Below are 23,319 nucleotides of genomic sequence, written 5' to 3'. Positions count from 1 at the left end.
AGGATGTGGTGTGTGTGAACCAGATCAATTAGATTTAAAGTCCCAGCCCTATCACTGTAGGCTATTCAGTCTCTTATGGATAGCGTCTAGAGTTTTGTTTTCATATTTTTAAAAATTAACCTTTCATTCTTTAGAAGTACATTTATACGATATATTTTGAGTGTATCCATCCATCACTACTTCCCTCCAGCTCCCCCTAGTCCCACCCACCCCATCTCCCTCCTAGCTTCACATGTTCCTTTTTTTTTTTTTTGCTGTTATTAGTAATTCACTGAGACCATTGCCCATATGTACATGGTTGTGGAACCTCCCACTGAGGCACGGGCAGCCTACAATGAGCCACACCCCTAACGAAGGGTGGCTGTCTCTTCTTCGGTAGCCACCAATGGTCAGTAGCTCCTCCACCAAGGACAGGGCCTCAGAGACCTCCCTCTCATCTGTGCTAGAATTTTGATTGACTTGTTCTTGTGTAGCTAGCTGTGGGATAACATTTGCGACAGCCACATTCTGTCCAGAAGTCAAGATTTCACGGCTCTTATGTTCTTTCTGACTCCTAGTCTGTGATATAAGAGCTAGCTAGCTCTCATATCCTAAATTAACCTATTTCTACTAATCTGCATATCACCATGAGAATGTGGCCTACCAGTAAGGTTCTGGCATCTTTCTCCATTGGCAGCTACATGGCATCTGCATGACTGCCTACTTTCCTCTTCTATCTTAGCTTGGATTTTCCACCTTGTTATATTCTGTCCTGCCATAGGCCAAAGAAGCTTCTTTGTTAACCAATTGTAATAAAACATGTTCACAGCATACAGAGGGGAATTCCACATTATCTCCCCTTTTCTGACTAAATAAAAAGGTAGGTTTTAACTTTAACATAGTTAAGTTACATATACAAAAGTTACCAAGCAAGAATTGCAGTTACAACATTTCTTTGTGAGTCTAAAGTTTCATATCTAATATGTCTTTTACCATACCTAAGGAAAACTATAACTACCTGTCTTAACTCCATCAAAGACCCCAGAAGGCTATAATATTACCTAAGTAAATAGGAAGTGCGTTGTAACCAATTCAGAACTCTAGAATTGACAGAGACATCTCACTGCCTGAACAGTCACCCAAAGTTCTTCTGTAATGTTGGGGCATCCATCTTCAGCCTATATGCCCATAGTATCCAGCAGACTTTTCATGAAACAGGAAATTGAAGATCTGTTCTGCCTTCTACTGGCAAAGTTTATCATTTGCTTTCTTCTGTGTCCTGTGGAATCTCTGGCAGTTTCTTCTGTGAAGCAGGAACCCTGAAGAACCATTCTATCTTTTAGAAAATTCTGCAGTAACTTTTCTGTGGGTCCTCCATGTTGAGTTCATACAGCATACCATCAAGCAGTCCAGGCAAGAGCAGTTTATTGCCCAAATGGCTAGTCTTATCACATTGAAGGCAAAATTCTATAACGAGTTTCTTCAATGCCCATCAACCTCTCTGAAGCAATTGGTGCTGCCAGAAGCAGACGTATCTCACTGTCAAGAAAAGTCTAAGTTCTTAAAACCTTTTAAATGCCATATTCTGTAGGACATTGAGTGTTGAAGATTATCAATCTAACTGAAATATATCTCTGCATATCTTGAAAAGTTAAAAGTTTGATTATTATAGATGACTATTAATCTGTATTTCTTAACTATACATTATGTTTTTAAACTAGATGCATAAATATGATTCCTTAAACAAGAGCAGACATACATATACACAGTGTAACAAAAATTGACCTTAAATTTGTATCATACCAATGCAAAGTATTCATCTCTATATTATATCCCCCTTTAAATGAAAACAAACATTTATAAACAATCACTTTGGGAATTTGGGCAGAGTTTTCTCCAAACTGCTTCCTGATGTTTGTTGGAGGAGTATTTTTAGGGTTCATGGAGACCTTTCAGGGCATCTTGTTCCATAAAACCACATTAGCCTGGAAGGAATCCACAGGTTCTCATCTTCTGTGAACACAAAAACAGAATTTCTTTTCCAAGTAACATATCCTTAGGCTCAGATTTTTAAGTCAAGATACCTTTATATTGGTTTAGCTTAGCAATCAATTCTCTTTCTGCAGTTAACTTATTAACAATCAAAAAATTTGAAGAAAACACAATAATTTACATAATCCAGACTCTCTGTATATTTTTCATTTTTATGTTGCTTTTAAAAAATTATTACTTTTACTGTCTCTTTAAAGACTTTGTTTTATTTCTTAAAACTAATTTTTTTATAACTGTCTATACTCTCCTCTCTCTCCCAAGCCTATTACATTTTTTTAAACACATTGTGTCTCGTTTAGAGGTCTTTTTTTTTTTGTCTGAATCTGTCCTATTTTGTGTATCTGAAATCCTTTTCTGACAAGGAGTGTTTTTTTTTTTTTAATGGTAAGTGGTGTGGTTGCTGCTGCCTTGGATGCTGGCCCCGCCTCTCTCAGACTTTCAGTATGGCAGAGGTATATTACCTCAGCTCTGCAAGTCATACCACCACCCCAGCTCCAGGGACACAGCGGGTCTATGTCACCACTACTAAGATTCTTGTAGCACTCTGCTCACAAACTCCATTTAAGTGCTCCTTAGTAGGACCTCACAAAAGAGCCAGCGCCATTTCTGCCACTAGTGTGAATCAGGAAGTCGTCTCTTAAAGGAACAGTACCCCTGATAGCCACCAGCAAACAGAGCCTATCTGAAAAAATATGGCTACCAAGAAGTCACAATTGACTCCTGTTTTTGAGGTTCTAGAAGCTCCCCAACCTTTCTTAGGCTTTCTGTGGATATTCTTGCCAAATGTTTGGGCACCATTATGTAAAGAGAGACTGAACTTTTGTTTTCTGGCCACCCAGACCTGAATAATTACACAGAAACTGTATTTATTACAACACTGTTTGGCTGATAGCTCAGACATATTTCTAGCTAGCTCTTATATCTTAAATTAACCCATTTCTATAATCTGTATATCGCCATGAAGCTGTGGCTTACCAGTCAGGTTCGGTCATCTTTCTCCTTCGGCAGCTACACGGTATCTGAGTCCACCTTCTTTCCTCCTCTATCTTTGCTTGGATTTCCTACCTTGCTATATTTTGCCCTACCATAGACCAAAATAACTTCTTTATTAACCAGTGAAAATAAAGCATATTCATAGCACACAGAGGGGAATCCTACATCACCGACCGGCCTAGCTTGATGCATACACAGTAACACAGCTGAGATTCAGCACTTTGATGAGGTATGGGTCTCTGCATTAGCACTACCCACTGCAAAGAGAAGTTTCTCTGGCCAAAGTTGAAAGCAGCACAGATCCATAAACATAAATATTTAGAAGGCAGCCTGATAGCATTGATGGATTAGCAAAACAGCAGCCGTAGGAAATCCTGTGGCAGGGGCCTCAGATCTAATCAGAAAGTGGTTGGTTAGCTGCATATCCTATCATGCCACAATCACACCGGTAGGTGCATCTTTCCCGGAAGATTTCGTAATGTAGCCATGCAGGGTCCAGTGCCAGATAAAGACCATTGGTTCCTTCTCCCCTCTACCCCCTGGACCTGTATGTGTCACCCAGCAGGGAGAGAGTTTCCTGGTCAGTTCAGGTAGACGTCTCTGTGTCCTGCATCCAGAATGATGGTGTCTTACCATCTAATGGTGGGCAGTGGCCTGTGCTGTTAGACATACCCCAGCCCAGTTTTACATGCGTGCTTGGGGTTCAAACTCAGCTCCTCAAGCTTGTGTGGTAGGCACTTTACTGACCAAGCCATCTCCTCAACGCCAAAGACCCTTTGAAGCTAAAACAAACAAAAATAGAAAAATCTCAAAACCTCAGGCCCTTTAACCTAGGAAATTTTTATTGAATTAAAAATTAATTTTTTCCTTTCTACCTTTTTCTTATTTGCTCTCATTCTAGATGTCATACTTTTTATTTTTACCTTTTTTGGTTTTTCAAGACAAGGTTTCCCTGCAAAACCCCAACTGTCCTGGAGCTTGTTCTGTAGACCAGGCTGGTCTTGAGCTTACAGAGATTCTCCTGCCTCTGCCTCCCAAGTGCTAGGACTAAAGGCATGTGCCACCACCTCTCAGCCTTCTTCTCTCTCTCTCTCTCTCTCTCTCTCTCTCTCTCTCTCTCTCTCTCTCTCCTCCTCCCTCCCTCCCTCCCTCCCTCCCTTCTTTTCTATTATGGACTGGTTGGCCTATTGCTCAGATTTATTACTAACTAGCTCTTACAACTTAAATTAACCCATAATTTGTACCCATGTTTAGCCATGTGGCTTGCTACCCTTTTTTTAGTAAGGCATTCTCATCTTCCAACCATACTTTTTTAAAAAAAAAAAAGATTTATTTATTTATTATGTATACAACATTCCTTCTATGTATGCTTGCATGCCAGAAGAAGGCACCAGATCTCACTATAGATGGCTGTGAACCACCATGTGGTTGCTGGGAATTGAACTCAGGACCTCTGGAAGACTAGTCAGTGCTCTTAACCTCTGAACCATCTCTCCAGCCCTCAACCATACTTTCTAATTTTTTTAAAAAAAACCTCATTTCCTGTTTCTGGCATTTAGCTCTATACTCTGAGAGTTTTCCTCAACTTGTTTCCAACCTTTTTTTTATTTCCTTGTATTATATTTTTAAAAGATTCGTTCTATTTTTGTGTGTGTGTGTGTGTGTGTGTGTGTGTGTGTGTGTGTGTGTGTGTGCGCGCGCGTGCGCGCGCACACGTATTTACAGAGGCCAGAAGAGGGCAGTAGATCCCCTCAAGCTGTAATTATAGGCAGTTGTGAGTCACCCCATGTGAGTGTTGGTAATTGAACTTAGGTCCTCAAAGCTGGTGTATGCTTTCAAAAATGGAACCCTTTCTCCATTCCCTAAATGTACCATTTCAAGTGGTATCTTCTACTTGACTCATGAGTAAAATTTCTACATTGATATTCAATATTTTGCTTTATAAGCTTTTTATCTCTGTGTATTTGTGGTGGTTCCATTTTGGTTTCCATTTGTTTCACTCTCCTGTCTTTATGTGAGAAACTTTCTTCTGATGCCCTATGGTCTTGCCTGTCAGTTCCTAGTTATGAGCTGGTGTCTTGTTTACATTCTTCACTTGCTCTTCCGTGGTACCCAGTGCTTCCCAGTATGGGGGAAGTTTGCTGAATCCTGCTTTCCACTTGATCCCCAGCTTCTAAATTTTGGTGCTGGCGTCTCCTCTCCCGTTCTTTGATTTTGTGTACTTCTGCTTTTTCCCCTCATCATTTTGGAGGTCTTTAGGAGGAAGTGTGTATTAATCGGAGACTGCAAACATTCTTTTCCGTGCCAGATGCAGTCCATAGCCTGCTTTCATGTGGCCTCACTTAAAAATGGCTTTATGTGTTAAGGGCTTAAGCAGAAAACCAAAGAAGTGTGAAAATAAGCAAAATCGTTAGATATGTCACAGAGACTTGATGTAGCCAACAAAGCTTAAAAATTTTACTGGCCATTTGTAGAGAAAGATTTCCCTTCCCCAACTGAAACCCATTTTTAACTGGGTGATTGATCCCTTCCCTTTTAGTTTCTCTGGCTGACACCCACTCAGATTTTATCAATAACCAGTTGTATAGACGGCTTCTTCCCTACTTTCCTGTTCTACTGCTTGAACGTCTATAGTTCATGGGTTACTCCAGTCCTTCAGTGGGTCCAGATGCAATGAACGCGACTGTCACCAAAGATCTTATTTCTGGATTCAGTGGGCATATTTTCATTCCTTGTATTAACTGCTGTTCTTGTCCCTGGGACAGCATGCATGACAGAAACAACTTAAAAGGAAGGATTTACTTTGGCTCCTGGTTTCAGAGGATTTGGTCTATAATCACTCGATTCCATATTTTAGGACCCATTGTAGAATAGGACTTCGTGGTGGTGGGGGTGGGACATAAGAGCATCTTCATGCTGGGCAGGAAGCAAGGGTGTACAGGAAGAAGGCCAGATACAGTCCCACAGACATGTCCCAATGACCTACTTCTTCCAGCAGCCCCACGTTTTACTTCTTACCACCCCGACTAACACCGTCATGTATGGAGCCATCTAGGAATCAATCCATCCATAGATCTATTGTGACTGCTATAGACACCATCCGAGACACACCCAGAAGACTGTTCCGCTTGTGTCCTAAGTGTGTCTTACTCCACCGGCTAGACAATTCAGCAGGTCCTTCACACTCTTCGCCTCCATGGCGTATGAGATTGTGTGGCTTCCACCCAGAGTAACTTACTTCACCTGCTCTTGAGATCACCGGTTGGCTAACTGCCGGGTACAGGTGTCTAGTTTCATTTTCTCTTGGCTATGAACTTGCCACCACCGAACAAGTAAACGATAAAGTGAAACGGTTTCTGGTCCTGGTCCAGGGTCAAGGGTCCTTGTCAGGTGAGACAGTCTGAAGCTGCGCGGGCGTGGATGGGAGGAATTGTGTGCGTGAGTGATGCTCTGGTTTCTCTCTTCCCAAAAGGCCACCATCCATTCATGAGGACTGCATCCTGATGTCCTCTGCTAACCCTGTTCACCTCCCAGTGTCTCTGCCACTACAGTTGTGTTAAATTCCCTCCCCCTCTGGAATCTCACAGTGGGGATTAAACTCCAGGCTGAGCTACAGAGGGAGCAAACGCTGCTCAGACTGCAGCGCCAGAGGAAGCTTTCCAAGCTGCTCTTGCCCTTCTTCTGCTATGTTAGCATTGCTGCCAGTTGTCTGTTCTAGAGTGTTTTACTCCTTTATTCTGCAATCCCAGTTTCCCTGGGTCCTCACCTCCCCACATCTAACCCTTCCATCTCCCCAATTCCAGTTTCCCTCGGTCCTCACCTCCCCACATCTAATCCTTTATCTTCCCATCCCAGTTTCCCTGGGTCCTCACCTCCCCACATCTAACCCTTCCATCTCCCCATCCCAGTTTCCCTGGGTCCTCACCTCCCCACATCTAACCCTTCCATCTCCCCATCCCAGTTTCCCTGGGTCCTCACCTCCCCACATCTAACCCTTCCATCTCCCCATCCCAGTTTCCCTGGGTCCTCACCTCCCCACATCTAATCCTTTATCTCCCCATCCCAGTTTCCCTGGGTCCTCACCTCCCCACATCTAATCCTTTATCTCCTCATCCCAGTTTCCCTGGGTCCTCACCTCCCCACATCTGATCCTTCCATCTCCCCATCCCAGTTTCCCTGGGTCCTCACCTCCTCACATCTAATCCTTTATCTCCCCATCCCAGTTTCCCTGGGTCCTCACCTCCCCACATCTAATCCTTTATCTCCTCATCCCAGTTTCCCTGGGTCCTCACCTCCCCACATCTGCTCCTTCCATCTCCCCATCCCAGTTTCCCTGGGTCCTCACCTCCCCACATCTGCTCCTTCCATCTCCCCATCCCAGTTTCCCTGGGTCCTCACCTCCCCACATCTAACCCTTCCATCTCCCCAATTCCAGTTTCCCTGGGTCCTCACCTCCCCACATCTAATCCTTTATCTCCCCATCCCAGTTTCCCTCGGTCCTCACCTCCCCACATCTAATCCTTTATCTCCCTATCCCAGTTTCCCTCGGTCCTCACCTCCCCACATTTAATCGGATCCTCCCATTTTCCCTTTGCCACCTCATCCTCTGTACCACACCCTCCACCCCAGCGCATGCTAGATGCTCACATCCTTCACCTGGTTTGCTGACATGTCCTCCTAACATGCCTGCCTGCATGCGTTCTGTCTCACACCGTCATTACCGTGGTTTTCTTGAAGCAAAGGTCTTGACATCATCAGCTTACTAAAACAAAAACAAAAGCAAAAAAAATCTATAGTGTCTTTCTCTGCCTCTCTACTTCCAGTTGATGAAATCCAGACTCCTAACGGGCTTCAGAGCCACACCCTGGCCTACTTTCCTGCCTTCCTTTCCCGATCCCTCCCTTCTCTCTGCTTCTCTGTGTATCACTGTCCTGTTGTGTCAACAAGACCACCTTGTGATGATGGTGATGATGATGATGATGATGATGATGATGATGATGATGATGGTGATGATGATGAAGGCGATGACTAAATTGTCATCAGCCCCTGCATGCACTGAGGTCTCCTCCATGCTGAGTGTGTGATGTGTCTCACGAGCAGGTTCCAACAAAGCCCACCTTCATAGACGGTCCCTCCACAGTATGAGCCTTAAAACTCTGCTTTTTAAAAATTACATTGTATTTCTTTTCTGTGCATGTATGTGATGCTTGTGTGTGCCCATGCTCGTGTATGTACACGCTCTCATGTGTGTGTGAGAACATGCATGTATATATACACGTGGCGGGAGGTAGAAGTCACTTCTTCCACATGCAGGCGCTGGGGATTGAACTCAGGTCATTAGGCTTGGTAGCATGTGCCTTTGGTCGAGCTGTCTCTACCACCCTTAATAATTTTTAAAGCATTTTTTTTTTGCGTGAGTTAAGTATAAAAAGTCCTTTGTCTACAAATCTGATTTAAAGTAATGTGAGTATATTTAGTGTAAAAATTCATGACAGAAATACTTCCTTGCAGCAGTGTTGCCTCCAAGCCTCACAGTGGTGGGCTAAGTCATGTTTGCTTTGTGTAGCATACAGATGTTCTAAAACCTGAAACACTGCCACAGGCTGGAGAGGGGGCTCTGTCAGTAAAGGACTTCGTTAACAAGCATGGGGGGACTTGAATTTGATCCCTGGGGTGTGCATAAAATGAGGGGAAAGGGAGGTAGAAATAGGCCGATCCCTGGAGTGTCATGCAAGGCTGTCTTCTGGCTACCACAAGCATGTGCACATACATGCACATACAGTAACATGTATGCACACATAGCAAGAGACAAGAGCTAGAACAGTTAAGTCTCAGGGTTTCAGGTGAGACTCGGCTCGTTCCTTTTCCTCCTTACCCAGGAGGAATCAGCTCCTAGCCATAGTGAGTGGGGCGGAGGGAGGGAACAGAGCCTAGATAGACTTGAGATAGTCTGCCTCAAAGTTGGTACCTTGAGGGCCGTGTCTTGCCATCAGACAGCTTCAGGTCCCTGCTCTGCTCTCTGTTCCCTCCGTGACCCGTCCAGACTTTCCTTTTTGCCCTGGCTGGGCCCTACCAACAGCAGAAACTGTTCCGTCATCCCCAGCCCATGCCCCTCTGACCTTCAGCCATGCTCTTGGCTGGCTTCATTTGAGACTCAGCGTAAGGACTTCTCAGTCATCTCCCACTTTACTGGACCCTAACCAGCTTGAGGCAGTACCGGTCTGCGTTCCTTCATCTGTTTCTCCCAGGGCAGCCTCACTGACCTTTCCCACGCCCCTCAAGCCCCACAGCTCACTTCTAGTGTGTCACTCTCCATTTCCGCGCGTGCCTGCGTCCATCTTTCTTCTAGCTGCTTCTTCACACACCAGGTGTGTACACAGTGCCACCCCCGGGACCCAGCCTCTGAGGGCAGCGGTTGGTAGACTCCTCCCAGCTCCTCCTAGACTTCCTGCTCTCCCCGTGTGTGCTGATGCCCCGGGGACTGTCCTGCCCCAGTCTTTTACCAAGTGCCTTTTGTCTTGTGGTATGACATAGCAGGTTTTTCCCCTCAATTTCATGGTGACTCACTTTTTAAAAATAGTCTTTGGTATGTTAAAACCTTAAAAAAAAAGCAGAAAAACTTTAATCATTGTATTGACTGCTTCCCTTAGTCACATGCCTTCCTGCCTCCTGAAAGAGACTCTGAGATATTAATTAGGGATGATCATACCCTTCTGAACCTCACCTGCCTCACGCCTCACTTCCCACGCCTCTGCATTTGCTTACTCATTCCTGCCCTGTCACTGTGGCCCGATCACCGTATACCCGGCTCAGGCGCCCGTCGCTCCGCACCTTCCTAATTGCTCCCAGGGAAAACCCCTAGACCTGAGCGCCTAGCGCGACGCTCAGGACTTGTGGCACTGGTGGTTGACTCTGTGATCCCAGAATAGTTCAGACGTTGTTTGTTTTCAGGGACTATGTTTGATCTCTCTGTACCCCCCCCGTGTGTGTGTGTGTGTGTGTGTGTGTGTGTGTGTGTGTGTGTGTGTGAGAGAGAGAGAGAGAGAGAGAGAGAGAGAGCGCATTGTGTGCGTCCATTTGTGAATGGTTGTTTACATGTAGGTAGGTGCATGTATGTACACACGCGTGTGGAAGCCCTAAGTGTGTCAGGTGTCCTCCCCGATTGCTTTCTACTTACTGGGTTGCCAGTTTTGGCTAGTCTAGCTAGCCGGCTTGTCTGGGGGATCTCCCGTCTCTGCCTCCTGGGATTTTACCTGGGTTCTGGGCATCCAAACTCCAGTTCTCACACCTGCTAAGGCAAACATTTTATCCACTAAGCCCTTCCACCGGCCTTTGTACAGTTTCTTGAATTTGGTAAAGGCTCTGGAACATACACTTGCTACGTTCAATTAATAAAATCTAAAGGAACCTTCTCGGAGAAGCTTACTGCTTCTGCAGCTTCCACTCTGAGCTAAGTCCTTGAAACTGGCCCAGACCGTCGGACAGAACCTGATCCCAGTGAGGTCAGGACCCCCTCCCTTCCATCTTCCCAGTCTGGCCGCCATCTGTGCACCACATTAGGACGCCCTTCTGGCCGTCAGTCCTCGTCTCTTCTGGCTCTCTTTCCATACACATTTTCCCCGCTGTTTCTTCAGTGATTCTGTTAATTCAAGTTTGTTTGTTTTCTGGGGGTGGAGTGAGGTGGGGTGAGGTTGAGAGGAAGATGTTGAGGGAGTAGGGGAAACTGGAAAGGAAACGGGTGGCTGTGTTATTATCTCTAGTTGGGGCTGTAGCTCAGTTGGGAAAGTGCTTGCCTAGCGTGCGCATAGCCCTGGGTTCGATTCCCATCACTCCATAAAACCAGGCACAGTGGAAAACACCTGTGATCTCAGCACTGGGAGACAGAAGGATCAGAAGTTCAAGGTCATCCTCTAGAACATACTGAGTTCAAAGTCAGCCTGGGATACGTGAAACCCTGTCTCAAAAAATAACGAACAATAAGAAGAAAAAAGTATTATTTCTCCTAGCAGGCCACTAACACCATCCATCCCCAGCCAGGTTGAAGGCTCTTTGAAAAGCCAGATTGGTGTCTCCAGCTTAGACCCATTGTCTAAATTGTCCTCTGAATGTGTCGTGGCCCTGCTGTTGAGAGCATCATGTGGCTCTTCACTGTCACTTCCAAGAGCTGGACTGCAGGGCCACACCTCTAGCCTGGCCTATGCTCCTCTCCCCAGACTCCCCTCCTCTCTGCTGTGATGGCTACCAGCTCCCCAATACTGTGTGCTCCTCAGTGCCCGTCTCCAGAAGGCAGTTCCCGTCTGCCTCACTGATGGACCCTCAGTGCGTGGCTGGCCTTCATGTAAGCAGGCCACCTCAGTGGTCCATCAGCAAGCCCCTGTCCATCACAGAGACGTCAGCATCAGTTTGCACAAGCCCAGGCTGTGCACATGGGCCTCTTGTCTTTATTTCTCATTCCTGTTTTGTTAGCTGCAAGCCCTGAAGCTTGCCCTTTAAGAGCCTCTAGCGCCTTCCCTTACCACCTCTCCCCCAAAACATCATAGTTTTGGTTCAGACACTATCCCTTCTCACTGTAATGTTGTGTCTCCTCTGTGTCCACCTCCCTGCCTCAGTTTCCCTCCCCTGATCTCCCTTCTACTCTGTTGGCCGGGCTTTCAACTCAGTTCCTATAAAGGAGCCAAAGTTTATATTTGAGAATACAAGCCAGAGCTCTTTACTCACTTTTTTTTTTTTGTGGAAACTTTCGTTTGTTTTGTTTTTGATGATGTCGAGATGGAGCTCAGGTCCTTATGTGCGCTGGCCAGGCACTCTGCCACCAGCACATTCCCCTCCGTCCTGCTTAGCCTACTTTCTTGGTTTTAAAAGACTTCTTGTGACCTGGAGAGTTGTCTCGGTGGTTAAGGGCACTGGCTGCTTTACTAGAGGACCTGGAGAGTTGTCTCGGTGGTTAAGGGCACTGGCTGCTTTACTAGAGGACCTGGAGAGTTGTCTCGGTGGTTAAGGGCACTGGCTGCTTTACTAGAGGACATGGCTTGGATCCCCAGCACCCACATGGTGGCTCACAAACGTCTGTGTCTCCAGGGAATCCAACATTCTTTTCTGGCCTCCGTGGGCACCAGGCACACAAATGGTGCTTGGACTTGTATGAAGTCAAACACCCATACGTGGGCTGGAGAGAGTGCTCAGCAGTTGAGAACCCTTGCCGCTCTTGCGGAGGATCCAGGTTCAGTTCCCAGCTCCCACGTGTTGACTCTGTAACTCCAGTGTCCCAGGGATCTGTTGTCTTCTCCATGGGTAACGGGGACCTGCGTGGTATACATGGAGGCACAACATTAATGCGCATTAAATAAAAATAAATACATCTCAAAAAAAATACTTAAAGCCAGGTGGTGGCAGCACACACCTTTTAATCCAAGAGGCAGAGGCAGGTGGATCTCTGTGAGTTTGAGGCCAGCCTGATCTACAGAGCGAGTTCCAGGATAGCCAGGGCTACACAGAAAAACCCTGTCTCAGGAAAAAAAAAAACAAAAACAAATAAACAAAAAACCTTGAACATTTGAAAAATTTTTTTTCTAAAAGGCTTCTTTTCTGCTCTTGAATGGGACACAGACATCTCTCCACGAAACCTTTTTCTTCTTCCAACACGCCCCACCTTCCTGCTTCCTCTGCCCCAGCAGCTGGCCCTCCTCTCTTCCTTAAATGCAGGGAGGCTCCAGCCTTTCCCTCCCTCCCCCGGGACTCCCTTGTAGCCCTTTCCTGCCCTGGTTCTTGTCTTTAGGCCTCAGCCCACATGCTGCAAACACACTATGGATCATGTCTGTTTGTCCATCCTTGGCCTTTTCACACTGCTTAATATTCTACACCAACTGCCGCTGTCAGAAGTGACTCCGGCCATTTATTTAAATGGTATTTCCCACCACCACCCCGACTTGGGTGTGGATTTCTTGAGAGTGAGGACACTCCTGGTCTTACTGTTTTACGGTTGTCTGCTCGTTGGTGTTCTACTGTGGCTGGCGCGCACTGGTTAATATTTCTGCATTACGGAGCAGTGAAATCTCCCATATTGCTCTTTTTCCTGTCCTTGTCACAGGAGCATGTTAGTTTTATCTGTTTGTATTTTACCTGTTTGCTTGGACACGATCTGTTTTCTCCCCATCTTACATCCCTGAAGCTTGCAGGGGCCGGATAGCAGAAGATCTAGATGTGTGGGATGTATGGGGTGACAGGCAGGCACCACCCCAGAGTGCAGCTCATTCACACAAGCCTGGGGCTTGCGAAGCCCCGGCCAAAGCTAAGACGACCAGCTGCATCCTCCTCGCTTCTTCTATATTCTCTCCATTCTGCCTCGGAAACCAGACACAGGAAACATCTGACTGTAATAAAAAGCTCCCAGTAAATTCTAGCTTTCCTCATTGTTCAGTGAGCTCTGTCACGCTTTGGTCTGCGATTCTGTTAGGTCACTTGTACAACACGCCGCATGGCCGCCCCCAGCCTAGGAGCCAGGAACAGCTGCGGCCTGGACCGCTTAAGCGAAAATGACATATTTGTTAGCTGCAGAGGGAGAAGTCTGGATTCTTGCTCTGTTGCTCGCAAAAGCAGACCTCTTGCTTTGTCGAATGCTAAGTTTTCCCGTGAGCTGTCACCGTGGTTTATAACTAAAATAATCTCACATCCTTTAGAATAAACACAAATAATGAATTGCTGAACCGTTTCTGGGCTGTGCCTTTAATATTCAAAACAAAATTCATTCGAACTTACACAAAGCATGAATATGTCACTCACTTCCTCTCGCTCTCGTCATCTGAACTTCCACGTGCTCCTGGCCATTGCAGTGACTGCTTCCCCAGGAGACAGCCACCTGCCTGGGGCTTCCCTCCCAGGATCCTGGTCACATGCTTCCTCCAGCTCATCCACCTCCCTGGCCTGCAAGGCAGAAACCACTCTTACTGGGCATTGGCGCTTGGTAATATTTGCGAGAAGGGGCCTGGGGGTGGGGCCTGGGGGTGCAGTTTAGTGCAGGAGCGTTGCCGAGCTTGTGCAAAGCCTTGGGTTCCATCCGCAGGACCAAGGGATAAACTGTGTGTGAAAGGAAGGAAGAAGGAGGTGAGGGAGGGATGCTTCACCAAGGGGTTGATGTAGCTGGTCTGAGCTCGCAGGACAATCCCAGTAAGTGAAAAGTTGAATAACCTTCAGCGCAAACAATGGAAGAGGTCAGGAATCTGCTATGCCTTGGCTTCGACACCAGCAAGTTTCGCTGGAGCAATTATTTCTAAATTTTTCTTCTCCCCTACTCCCTCTCTCTGACACACACACACACACACACACACACACACACACACACACACACCCCATTTCTGGTCTCAGGCAGTGCTCTCTCACCTCAAGCTAAGTAGTATGGACTCCAGTGAGCACCACTTCCCAACCACCCCCACCTCCCTTGATACAAATAACACATGTTCACTGCAGACATTTGTGGAGTCTACCACCAGAGGCAGTCACCGTCAATAGTTATTGTTCTTTAGATATTTAGTTAAGGTCCAGTGGTTTGTTTGTTTTTTTAAATGTTTGAATCAAAAAATTTTTAAAAAGATTAAATCAGGATTGCTTATGAATACAAAGAAAGTAAATTATAATTGCAAAAATATGTCAACTGCAGTGAAAATTAGGTCCTTATAATTTCAGTGTTTTTTCGTGTTTGTATGTACATGTGCGTATGTGTGTGTGCATGTGTGTGTACGTGTGTGTATGAGTGTGCACATGTCTGATGTGTATATATGTCCATGTGTGGTGCGTGTGTGCGTGCATGTGTGTGTATACATGTGTGTGTATGAGTGCGTGTGTGATGTGTATATATATCCATGTGTGTGTGTGTATATGTGTGTGCAGGCCAGAGGTTGACATTGGGTGTCTCCCCTGATCTCCACTTTATCTTCTGAGACAGTACTGAGCTCTGAGCTCACTGAGTCAGCTAGTCTAGCTACCTAGCTTGCCCTGGGAATCCCTGTCTCTGCCTCCTGAGTTCTGGGATCATGGCAGACATCACACCCACCCCACATTTTCACAGGGGTTCAACACACCACTCCTCACACTTGAACACTAAGTGTTTTACTTACTGATTCATCTGCCAGGCTCTTGAGCTGTCTTGGGCAGTCAACTCCTCGGGGAATCTTCCTGTTCTCCAGGCCAGTGAGACCGCTCCTCCTCACCCAGGCTGCAGCTTTAAAAGGAGGAGCATACCTCCCTGAGAGGAAACAGACGTGAAACAAGCCGATGAAGAAGTAGCACTCCTGAGTTAGATGCGGCTTATGCAGATGGGATGGCCAGCTGTTCATCAAGGGGCCTGCTGGCACACCCACGTTTCTCTAAAGAGCAGGAAGCCCCACCTTTCTCTTGGTGGATTTCAGAGCACATGGTCTGCCCTCGCCTGACCATGCAGGATGCTTGCCTCTGGATCCTCTCGGGAGCCGCTTCCCCAGCTCGCTGTCCCACAGTTCTGAGCAAACATCTCTCTGAAGGACTGTCCGAAGGGTTTGTTGTCCAGCTGGAATTCTGCAGTGGTTCTTAGTGTCAGGTGTGGCGCTCATGACATAGCCTTGAATGAGCAGCTGTCATGGCTGCTTTAACTGAGTTACTATGCTAGCGCCGGTTGCTGTTCTTTAGAGTTATGATGACTGTGCTGAATTTCCGTGTGTACTAAGATCTGGAAGATACTGTCGAGTGGGCTGTGGCTGTACACACATGTCCAGTATGTGTTCAGCCAGCACTCTGCAGTAAGTGAGCCTTTGGATCTGATCTCTTGAGTCTGGGTTGTGTGTGGCTCACACCTCACCTTGGTTTCCCTCATCGTGTAACTGCTGACCTGTGCATGGCCTTATAGCATCATTTGAGTTTGGGTCATATGTTCAGAGGCAGCCACACAGATTCCCAGCTACGAACTCGGGAAATGTTGAGGGAGAAGCGATGTCAGCGTTACTTAGTCCCCTCTGTAAGACTTACAGGAAAGTACAGTGTTTACATAGGTTTCGGTCTTTGAGTTGCTCTGAAACATGTGGTCCCCTCTTCCTGCATGTCTCTCTCTACATGAGGCGTCTCTCTGCTTGGGATTTCCATTTTTGTTGCCTTAGACCCTCAACATCCTTCAACTCTCAGCCCAAGGGCCAGCTTCTTCTCCAGGGAAGCCCTCCTGTCCAGCACCCTCTGGCCCTAAAACAAACAGCAATCTCTCTTCTTGCTTTTAATTTTGTCGGTAATTTGTTCTCCGATAACAACTCTTTCCAAGATCAAAGACAAGGAGACTCACGAGAGTGGAGACCACATTTTGTTTTTGTTATTGCTGACTTCTGTATCATACTATCCTCGTACCATAGAGGCCCAGCAAATATTTCCCGACCGTGTGATTGGATGGAAGAAGAATGCATTGTGGGCGCTGAATCCCGGAACTGTTCTCTTCCTTTGCTTTGGCTGCTTCAGAGCTCACACTCACCTTGATTCTGCCTGCTGTGTGTGCAAAGGCCCTGGTGGCTTGTGTTTTGTGCACTAACATCTTCCCCGCCATTATATCTTCCCTTTCCTTGGCATCTCCACTTTATCATTCCAGCATATGCTATAAGTAATTACAGACTACTTTCAGGGTTTTATTGGGGAGAGGGACAGTAAGCAAACAGGACTATAAGGGAGGGAGTGGCCGAAGGGGAGGGGTTAGTGCTTTTAGCCCGCTGCAGGGTGTGGGTGGAGCCAGCGGGCACTGACAAAGAAGAAAGACGTGAACTTGTCCTCTTGTGTTGCAGATTCATTGCTTCTTTCCCTTGACTCCGCTGGACAAACCCTAGGCACAGGTACCAATTCTTCCACCTCTATCGTCTTCCCAGCCCTGAGTATTGGCCATGCTTGTAGTGAAATCTCATGAGTTGGGGATATGGGGGAGGGCAAGAGGGCTGCAGCATTATGAGAAAGTCTCCAGGGGCTTCACCATGGAGGGAGCAGAAGAGGGACGCAGTGTGAAACACTTTTCCAGTTGTTTTACAAGTGGACACTGAGCTGGGCACGAGGGTGGAGGGGGCACAGGCAGAGGCAGGTGGGTCTCCATGACTCTGAGGCTAGCCTGGTGGACATGAGGAGTTCCAGGCCAGCCAGGGCTACATAATGAGACCCCGTCTTTAAAACACAAAGATCTGCCTAAAAAGTTGCAGCTGGTGTTCCCTCCCAGAAGTGTCCCCTTCCGAGTGAGAGGCTGGCTGGTCTCTGAGTGCCAGGGCAGAGGACTTTGGGAAGCCACCGGCTCTGATTAAGCATCTACATCACCTGTAGAATACCAGGCTGCTGCTGGGGCAGCTTCCTGAGGACATGCCCTCCTGTGTGCAGGATCACTTACACACTCCTGGGCTCAGGAAGAGAGCTCCAGGAGGGGGAGGGGCTGCACCTGCCTGTGCCAGGCACAGGCAGACATTCCCTCCCTTCTTGTGTTTACAGTGCAGGACATGCTATTTGGCGCACACTATTTTGACCCAGACTCACTGAAGTCAGGAGGTTGCTGTTCCTGTCTGAAGCAGTCCCCCTATCCCATACCTCAGTTCTATCGGCAGAGCAGGAAGGACAGCTCCTCAGCTTCCTCCTCCCCTCCCTGGGGGAGCTAAGAACAACTTTGCCCCAGGGAAAGGACATCCCTGTGTGACTAGATGAAGATGGTCTACTTCATCCTGTGTGACCAGTAAAGATGGTCCATTTCATCCCATGTGACCAGGTAAAGATGGTCCACTTCATCCCGTGTGACTAGGTAAAGATGGTCCACTTCATCCCGTGTGACTAGGTAGAGATGGTCCACTTCATCCCGTGTGACCAGGTAAAGATGGCCCACTTCATCCCGTGTGACTAGGTAAAGATGGTCCACTTCATCCCGTGTGACTAGGTAGAGATGGTCCACTTCATCCCGTGTGACCAGGTAAAGATGGCCCACTTCATCCTGTGTGACTGACTAGGTATAGATGGTCCACTTCATCCCGTGTGACCAGGTAAAGATGCCCACTTCATCCTGTGTGACTGACTAGGTAAAGATGGTTCACTTCATCCCGTGTGACTAGGTAAAGATGGTCCACTTCATCCCGTGTGACTAGGTAGAGATGGTCCACTTCATCCCGTGTGACCAGGTAAAGATGGCCCACTTCATCCTGTGTGGCTGACCAGGTAAAGATGCTCCACTTCATCCTTTGTGACTGACTAGGTAAAGATGGCCCACTTCATCCTGTGTGACTGACTAGGTAAAGATGCTCCACTTTATCCCGTGTGACTAGGTAAAGATGGCCCACTTCATCCTTGTGTGACTAGGTAAAGATGGTCCACTTCATCCTGTGTGACTGACCAGGTAAAGATAGTCCACTTCATCCTAGGACACCACCCTGAATACCAGGGAGGCCTGGCTGGCCTTTGGAGGGTGGTCAGTCTCATTCGCTGACCTCACCCATGATTCATTCATGTTCACAAGGCTCAGGCAGTTGTGGTAGAGAGGGACCAAAGGAAAGATGTTGCAACCACCTTCCCACCATGGGAAGGCCTGTTCTGTGTTAGCGCTGTAACGGAGTTTTCTGGGTCCCTTGGTCATTTATCCGTCACACCAGGTCTGACCTCCCAGTTGTCCTGAAACACAGTCACCCGTTCAGAGCCCATCCATCCCCGCCCAGCTCGCGAGCCCACACTCTGCCTTTGCTAACCGTACCACCGTCTCAAGCCATGTGTTTCCATGCCATTTGTGCTTGAGGTGCCTCCACCAAAATGCTGAGGTGTGTGAAAAGTCACTCCAGCAGTGTGGAAAGACAAGGGAGAACTCTTAAACAACCCCAAATTGTATCTGTATATTACAAGAAAAGATTGATCAACTCAGTACATTACAACTAAGGATTTTTATTATCAAAAGACCCACTTAAGACACTGCCAAGGCAGCTTGAAAAATCAATTTGCATCGTGATTAACTAGCAAAGGATTTGCCTCTTGAACAAAGAACTACAAAATTCATTGAGAATGAACAACCCCGCCTGGTAGTGCTGGTGCAGGCCTTTAATCCCAACACTCAGGAGGCAGAGGCAGAGGCAGGCAGATCTCTGTGAGTTCAAGGCCAGCCTGGTGTACAGAGTGAGTTCCAGGACAGCCAAGGCTTCAGAGAGAAACCCTGTCTCAAAAAAACAAAGCAAACCAAAACAAAACAAAAAAGAATGAAGGACCCAGTACAGAAATGAGCAGAAGACTTGAAAAAGCATTTCCAAAAGAGGCCAGTAAACCTAGGGATAGGTTTTCAAGTACATTAGTATCCAGGAAAGTGGACATTGGAATCCCACGGAGACATCGCTACCCATTCACAGAACAACAAAACACGATAGCATGACAGTCCCGGTGCTGATGGGACCACGATGGAGCAGAAGCAAGGCTCCACTGAGTGGGAAGTCAGGTTTGTATAATCACCCCAAAAAAGACGATGATGGTGTGGAAATAAGTCTGAACCACACACATCCTAGCAATGCCGCCTCTAGACACCTTCGTTATAGGGATGGATGCCATTGTCTACTCAGATATATGTTCATGCGCACGTCTTCAGGAGGGGCGTGCCATACCTGCCTGTGCTCTTGTGACCATCACAGGCAGGCACCCTTCCTCCCTTCCTGTGTTTACAGTGCAAGACACACTAATTGGCACACTGCCCTTTGGCCCAGCCTCAGGTCAGGGAGGTGGCTCTCCCAGTCCCAGACAATATTCAGAATTGTAAGACCCCCAAAACAACCCACATATGGAACAGCCGTGAATATGCAAATGTCATATTGGTGTGGAACAGAAGAAAATGAACAAATTATACATGGATTTGACAGCATAGTTAAGTAAGTCTGTTTTTATTTTGCCTTTTTAAATTTAAATTTTTATTTTTTGAGACATGATCTTGCTATGGAATCCTTGCTGTAAAGAAAGAATCCTGGCTTCTATGGAAACTCTCTTTGTAAAGCAGGCTGTTTTCAACTTGTGGCAATCCCCCTGCCTCTGCCTCTGGGTTACAGACCTATGCTGCCACATCTGGCTTTCCTAGATACCCCCACTTCTAGCTGGCTGGGACCCCCTGCGTAGTCCAGGTTGGCTTCCAGCTTGCAGGAGTTCCCTTGCCCCAGCCTTCCAAGTGCTGGTATCGCAGATGTGTGCTGCCAAGCCCTGCTCTAAGACACAAGAAATGTTTTATGTACTTTATTTCATTTTTGCGGGGCTAGGAATTAAACCTGGGGCTTTGTGTGCTCCAGGCAAGTGCGCTGCCACTGAGTTACATGCCCAGCAATAACGTGGGTGAGTCTTAATAAAGGCAGGCAGACAATAGAGAATACACACTGGTTTTCATTTGTATGAACTTCAAAAGCAAAATGAAACCATATTTGTTTAGATGCACAGTTCAATGTTAGAACAGTAAGGAGAAATACGAGACTGAATTCCATAATAGCCGGGGCAGCGGTGGGAGCATCTCAGAACTGGAATGTTCTCTCCAGTGACCTGAGTAGGGGTTAGGGGACTATCCCTCGCACAGTAACTCATCACGCTGTACATTAAGCTCTTACATTCTCTTCTCTACATGCAAAAGCCATCACCCAGGCATGCCACAAGCAGCACTTGCCTGGAAACAGGAGGAGGAGGGGACAGTTAATATTTATGGCACGTCACTGTGTGTCAGACAGTTCTCAGCCCTTCCACTTGAGCCAAGTTAGATAGATGCGGTTATCTCCCCTCCCTGCTTTCTCAGCTTAAGGAACTGACATACGGAGAAGGGAAGCGCCTTATCCAACATCAAATAGCAAGTAAATGTCCGAGCAGGACTTTGAGTGCGGGCAGTCTGGTTCCAGTGCCCATCTTCTTGTCCACGTAGTTCCTGGTTTTTTTCTCTTTGCATTAATTTTCAAGGGGATTTTCATCCCTCCCCACCATCTCTCTCGGAGTTATAAAGTATACGAAGCTTAATTTGCAGATAGCTGTGGATCAGAAGGTGTAGTTTTTTTCTTATCCAGGGTTTCTATTACTGTGATAAACACCATGACCAAAAGCAACTAGGAGAGAAAAGGGTTTATTTGGCTCACACGTCCAGCCATAGTCCATCGTTGAAGGAAGTCAGGGCAGGAACTCAAGCAGGCAAGGAACATGGAGGTAGGAGATGAAACAAGCCTGGGCAGTGAGGGGGGGCATCCAGAGGGGGGTGTGCTACCTGCTGGCTTGCTCAGTCTGTCTTCTTAGAAAACTCAGGACCGCGAGCAAGAGTTCGCATCTCCTACAGTGCTCTGGGCCCTTCCATATCAGGCATTAACTAAGAAAATGCCCGACAGACAGTGCCCTACAAGCCAATCTCATAGAGGCTTTTTCTCAATTCAGAGTTCCTATCCCTAGATGACTATGGCTTGTGTCAAGTTGACATAAAACTAAGCAACACAGGCCAAAAGTCAGCTTTTAAATTGTGTGTACTTGGGTAGGTCTGTGCACATGCATGCTGGCGCCCATCATGGCCGAGGCATCTGATCCGTCAGCTCTCCTGGAGCTGCAGACCCAGGCAGTTGTGAGCCATCTGGCCTGGGCGCTGGGAACTGAACGCAGGTTTTCTGGAAGCAGTCCATGCTCTTCGCTGCTGAGCCACCTCTCCAGGGCTTAGCAAATACAGACTCAGACCTCGATTCGGACCCGTTCTCATCTTACCCAGCATTCCGTTTTCCTGACCTCACCTGCGAGACTCCTCAGGTAGTTCTGCCTTAGCCACGCTCTCGAGGGACACCGGCCAGCAGATTTCTGCTTTGCATCACTCCTGAAAGCCGGGAGAGCCGGGCAGGCTTTCCTCAGTGGCCACTTGACTGTTTTATGTGGAAGGACTTTCTGTAGCATCGGGCATACCCCATTGCCAGAAAAGCTTTAGTATCTTAGCAAAACAGCTTTGGGTTTAATCCCTAGTTTATGTCCGTTCTTTAGCCGGAGTAATTAAATTTAGGAAAGCAAGATTCCATCTTAGATAAGGAGAAGATGCACTCCCCATGTCTCTTGTCACCGAGTGCCGCTAATGGCCTGGACAGAATGCACTCTGTATTTGAGGACCCTGGGACATTAGTCATTGCCGACAGGTTGGGAAGAATACCAGAACTTAATGTATTACCAGGATGACAGTAAGCTTCCAGTTTCCCTCCATGCCCCACATCCTGGAAGCCCACAACCCAGCCGTGGACTCTGAGCAAACCATTCTAGGAAATGGCTTCTGGCTGTGCCTGGGGGGTGCGGGGAGTGCTCCTAAGGCTCCTGCAGAGGGGGAAATCCACGGTGGTGGTGCGGGGGAGGGGGTGGTGCTCCTAAGGCTCCTGCAGAGGGGGGAAATCCACAGTGGCGGTGTAGGGGGGTGCCAGGAGTGCTCCTAGGGCTCATTCAGAGGGGGAAATCCACGGTGGCGGTGCAGGGGGGGTACTCCTAAGGCTCATGCAGAGGGGGAAATCCACAGTGGCGGTGCAGGGGGGGTGCTCCTAAGGCTCATGCAGGGGGGAAATCCCACGGCGGTGGGGATGGGGGGGTGCTCCTAAGGCTCATGCAGAGGGAGAATCCCATGGCGCACAGGGGGGGTACTCCTAAGGCTCATGCAGAGGGGGAAATCCTACGGCTAGGAGGGTTGCTCCTATGGCTCATCAAAGGGGGAATCCCACGGTTGTGTTTTCTTCTTTGTTCCCCTTGTGTCCAGCCCTGAGCAGTCCCACGGAGGTGGTAGAGGTAATGATAGGGGAGGCACTGAGGGCAGTAGAAAAGCTGAGGTCTCAAGAGGATGGAGTTGGGGTTTTGTTTTGTTTGTTTTTCTGCTTTCCTACGGGTTGTCCCAGATCTGAGTACAGCGGTATAGAATTCATCATAGACTTTGGTAACTGAGGCCCTGGCGTTTTGGCCAAAGGATCAAGAACAGAGGCCCAAGGAACTAGAGTGCACAGGGCAGAAACCAGCGAGGAATGAGGTGCTTGGGAAAGCAGCTCCGAACAAAGGCTCTGAGGGACCGAGAACCTCTTGGGTGTCAGCTGGACACTGGGTGGCGCATGCGAAGGCTTGAAAGTGGAGCCGGCAGTGAAGCCGCAGCCCACAGAAAGCTGGTCAGGACTTGCTGCCCAAGCCCAGCCTGCTCGATTGTCTCCTAAAACAAAAATAACACCCTCCACTGACTTCAGACAAGACCTCAGGTTTCATAACACAATATTAAAATACCCAGGATATGAGCCAAAATTAATCATCTTATAAAGAACCAGAGAAATCTCAGCTTGCATGGGAAAAGGCAACCAA

General features: G+C 47.5%; 1 protein-coding gene across 6 annotated transcripts in view; it reads left to right on the top strand.

The window, feature by feature from the left end:
• Positions 1-23,319, top strand: part of St3gal3 (ST3 beta-galactoside alpha-2,3-sialyltransferase 3) — a 216,984-nt gene that overhangs the window by 71,985 nt on the left and 121,680 nt on the right. For 5 of the 6 annotated variants that reach the window (XM_075947138.1, XM_075947139.1, XM_075947141.1 and 2 more), the window contains exon 3: positions 16,809-16,856. The exons of the other annotated variant lie outside the window; for it this stretch is intronic. In XM_075947138.1, the coding sequence (XP_075803253.1) occupies positions 16,809-16,856 (48 nt within the window). The remainder of the gene's footprint in view (positions 1-16,808; positions 16,857-23,319) is intronic. 6 annotated transcript variants of the gene reach the window in all.

This window comes from Microtus pennsylvanicus, chromosome 13 (genome assembly GCF_037038515.1).
Source record: "Microtus pennsylvanicus isolate mMicPen1 chromosome 13, mMicPen1.hap1, whole genome shotgun sequence".
NCBI lineage: Eukaryota > Metazoa > Chordata > Mammalia > Rodentia > Cricetidae > Microtus > Microtus pennsylvanicus.
The sequence above is the reverse complement of the archived record's forward strand: the minus strand, read 5'-3'. Positions and strand labels throughout refer to the sequence as shown.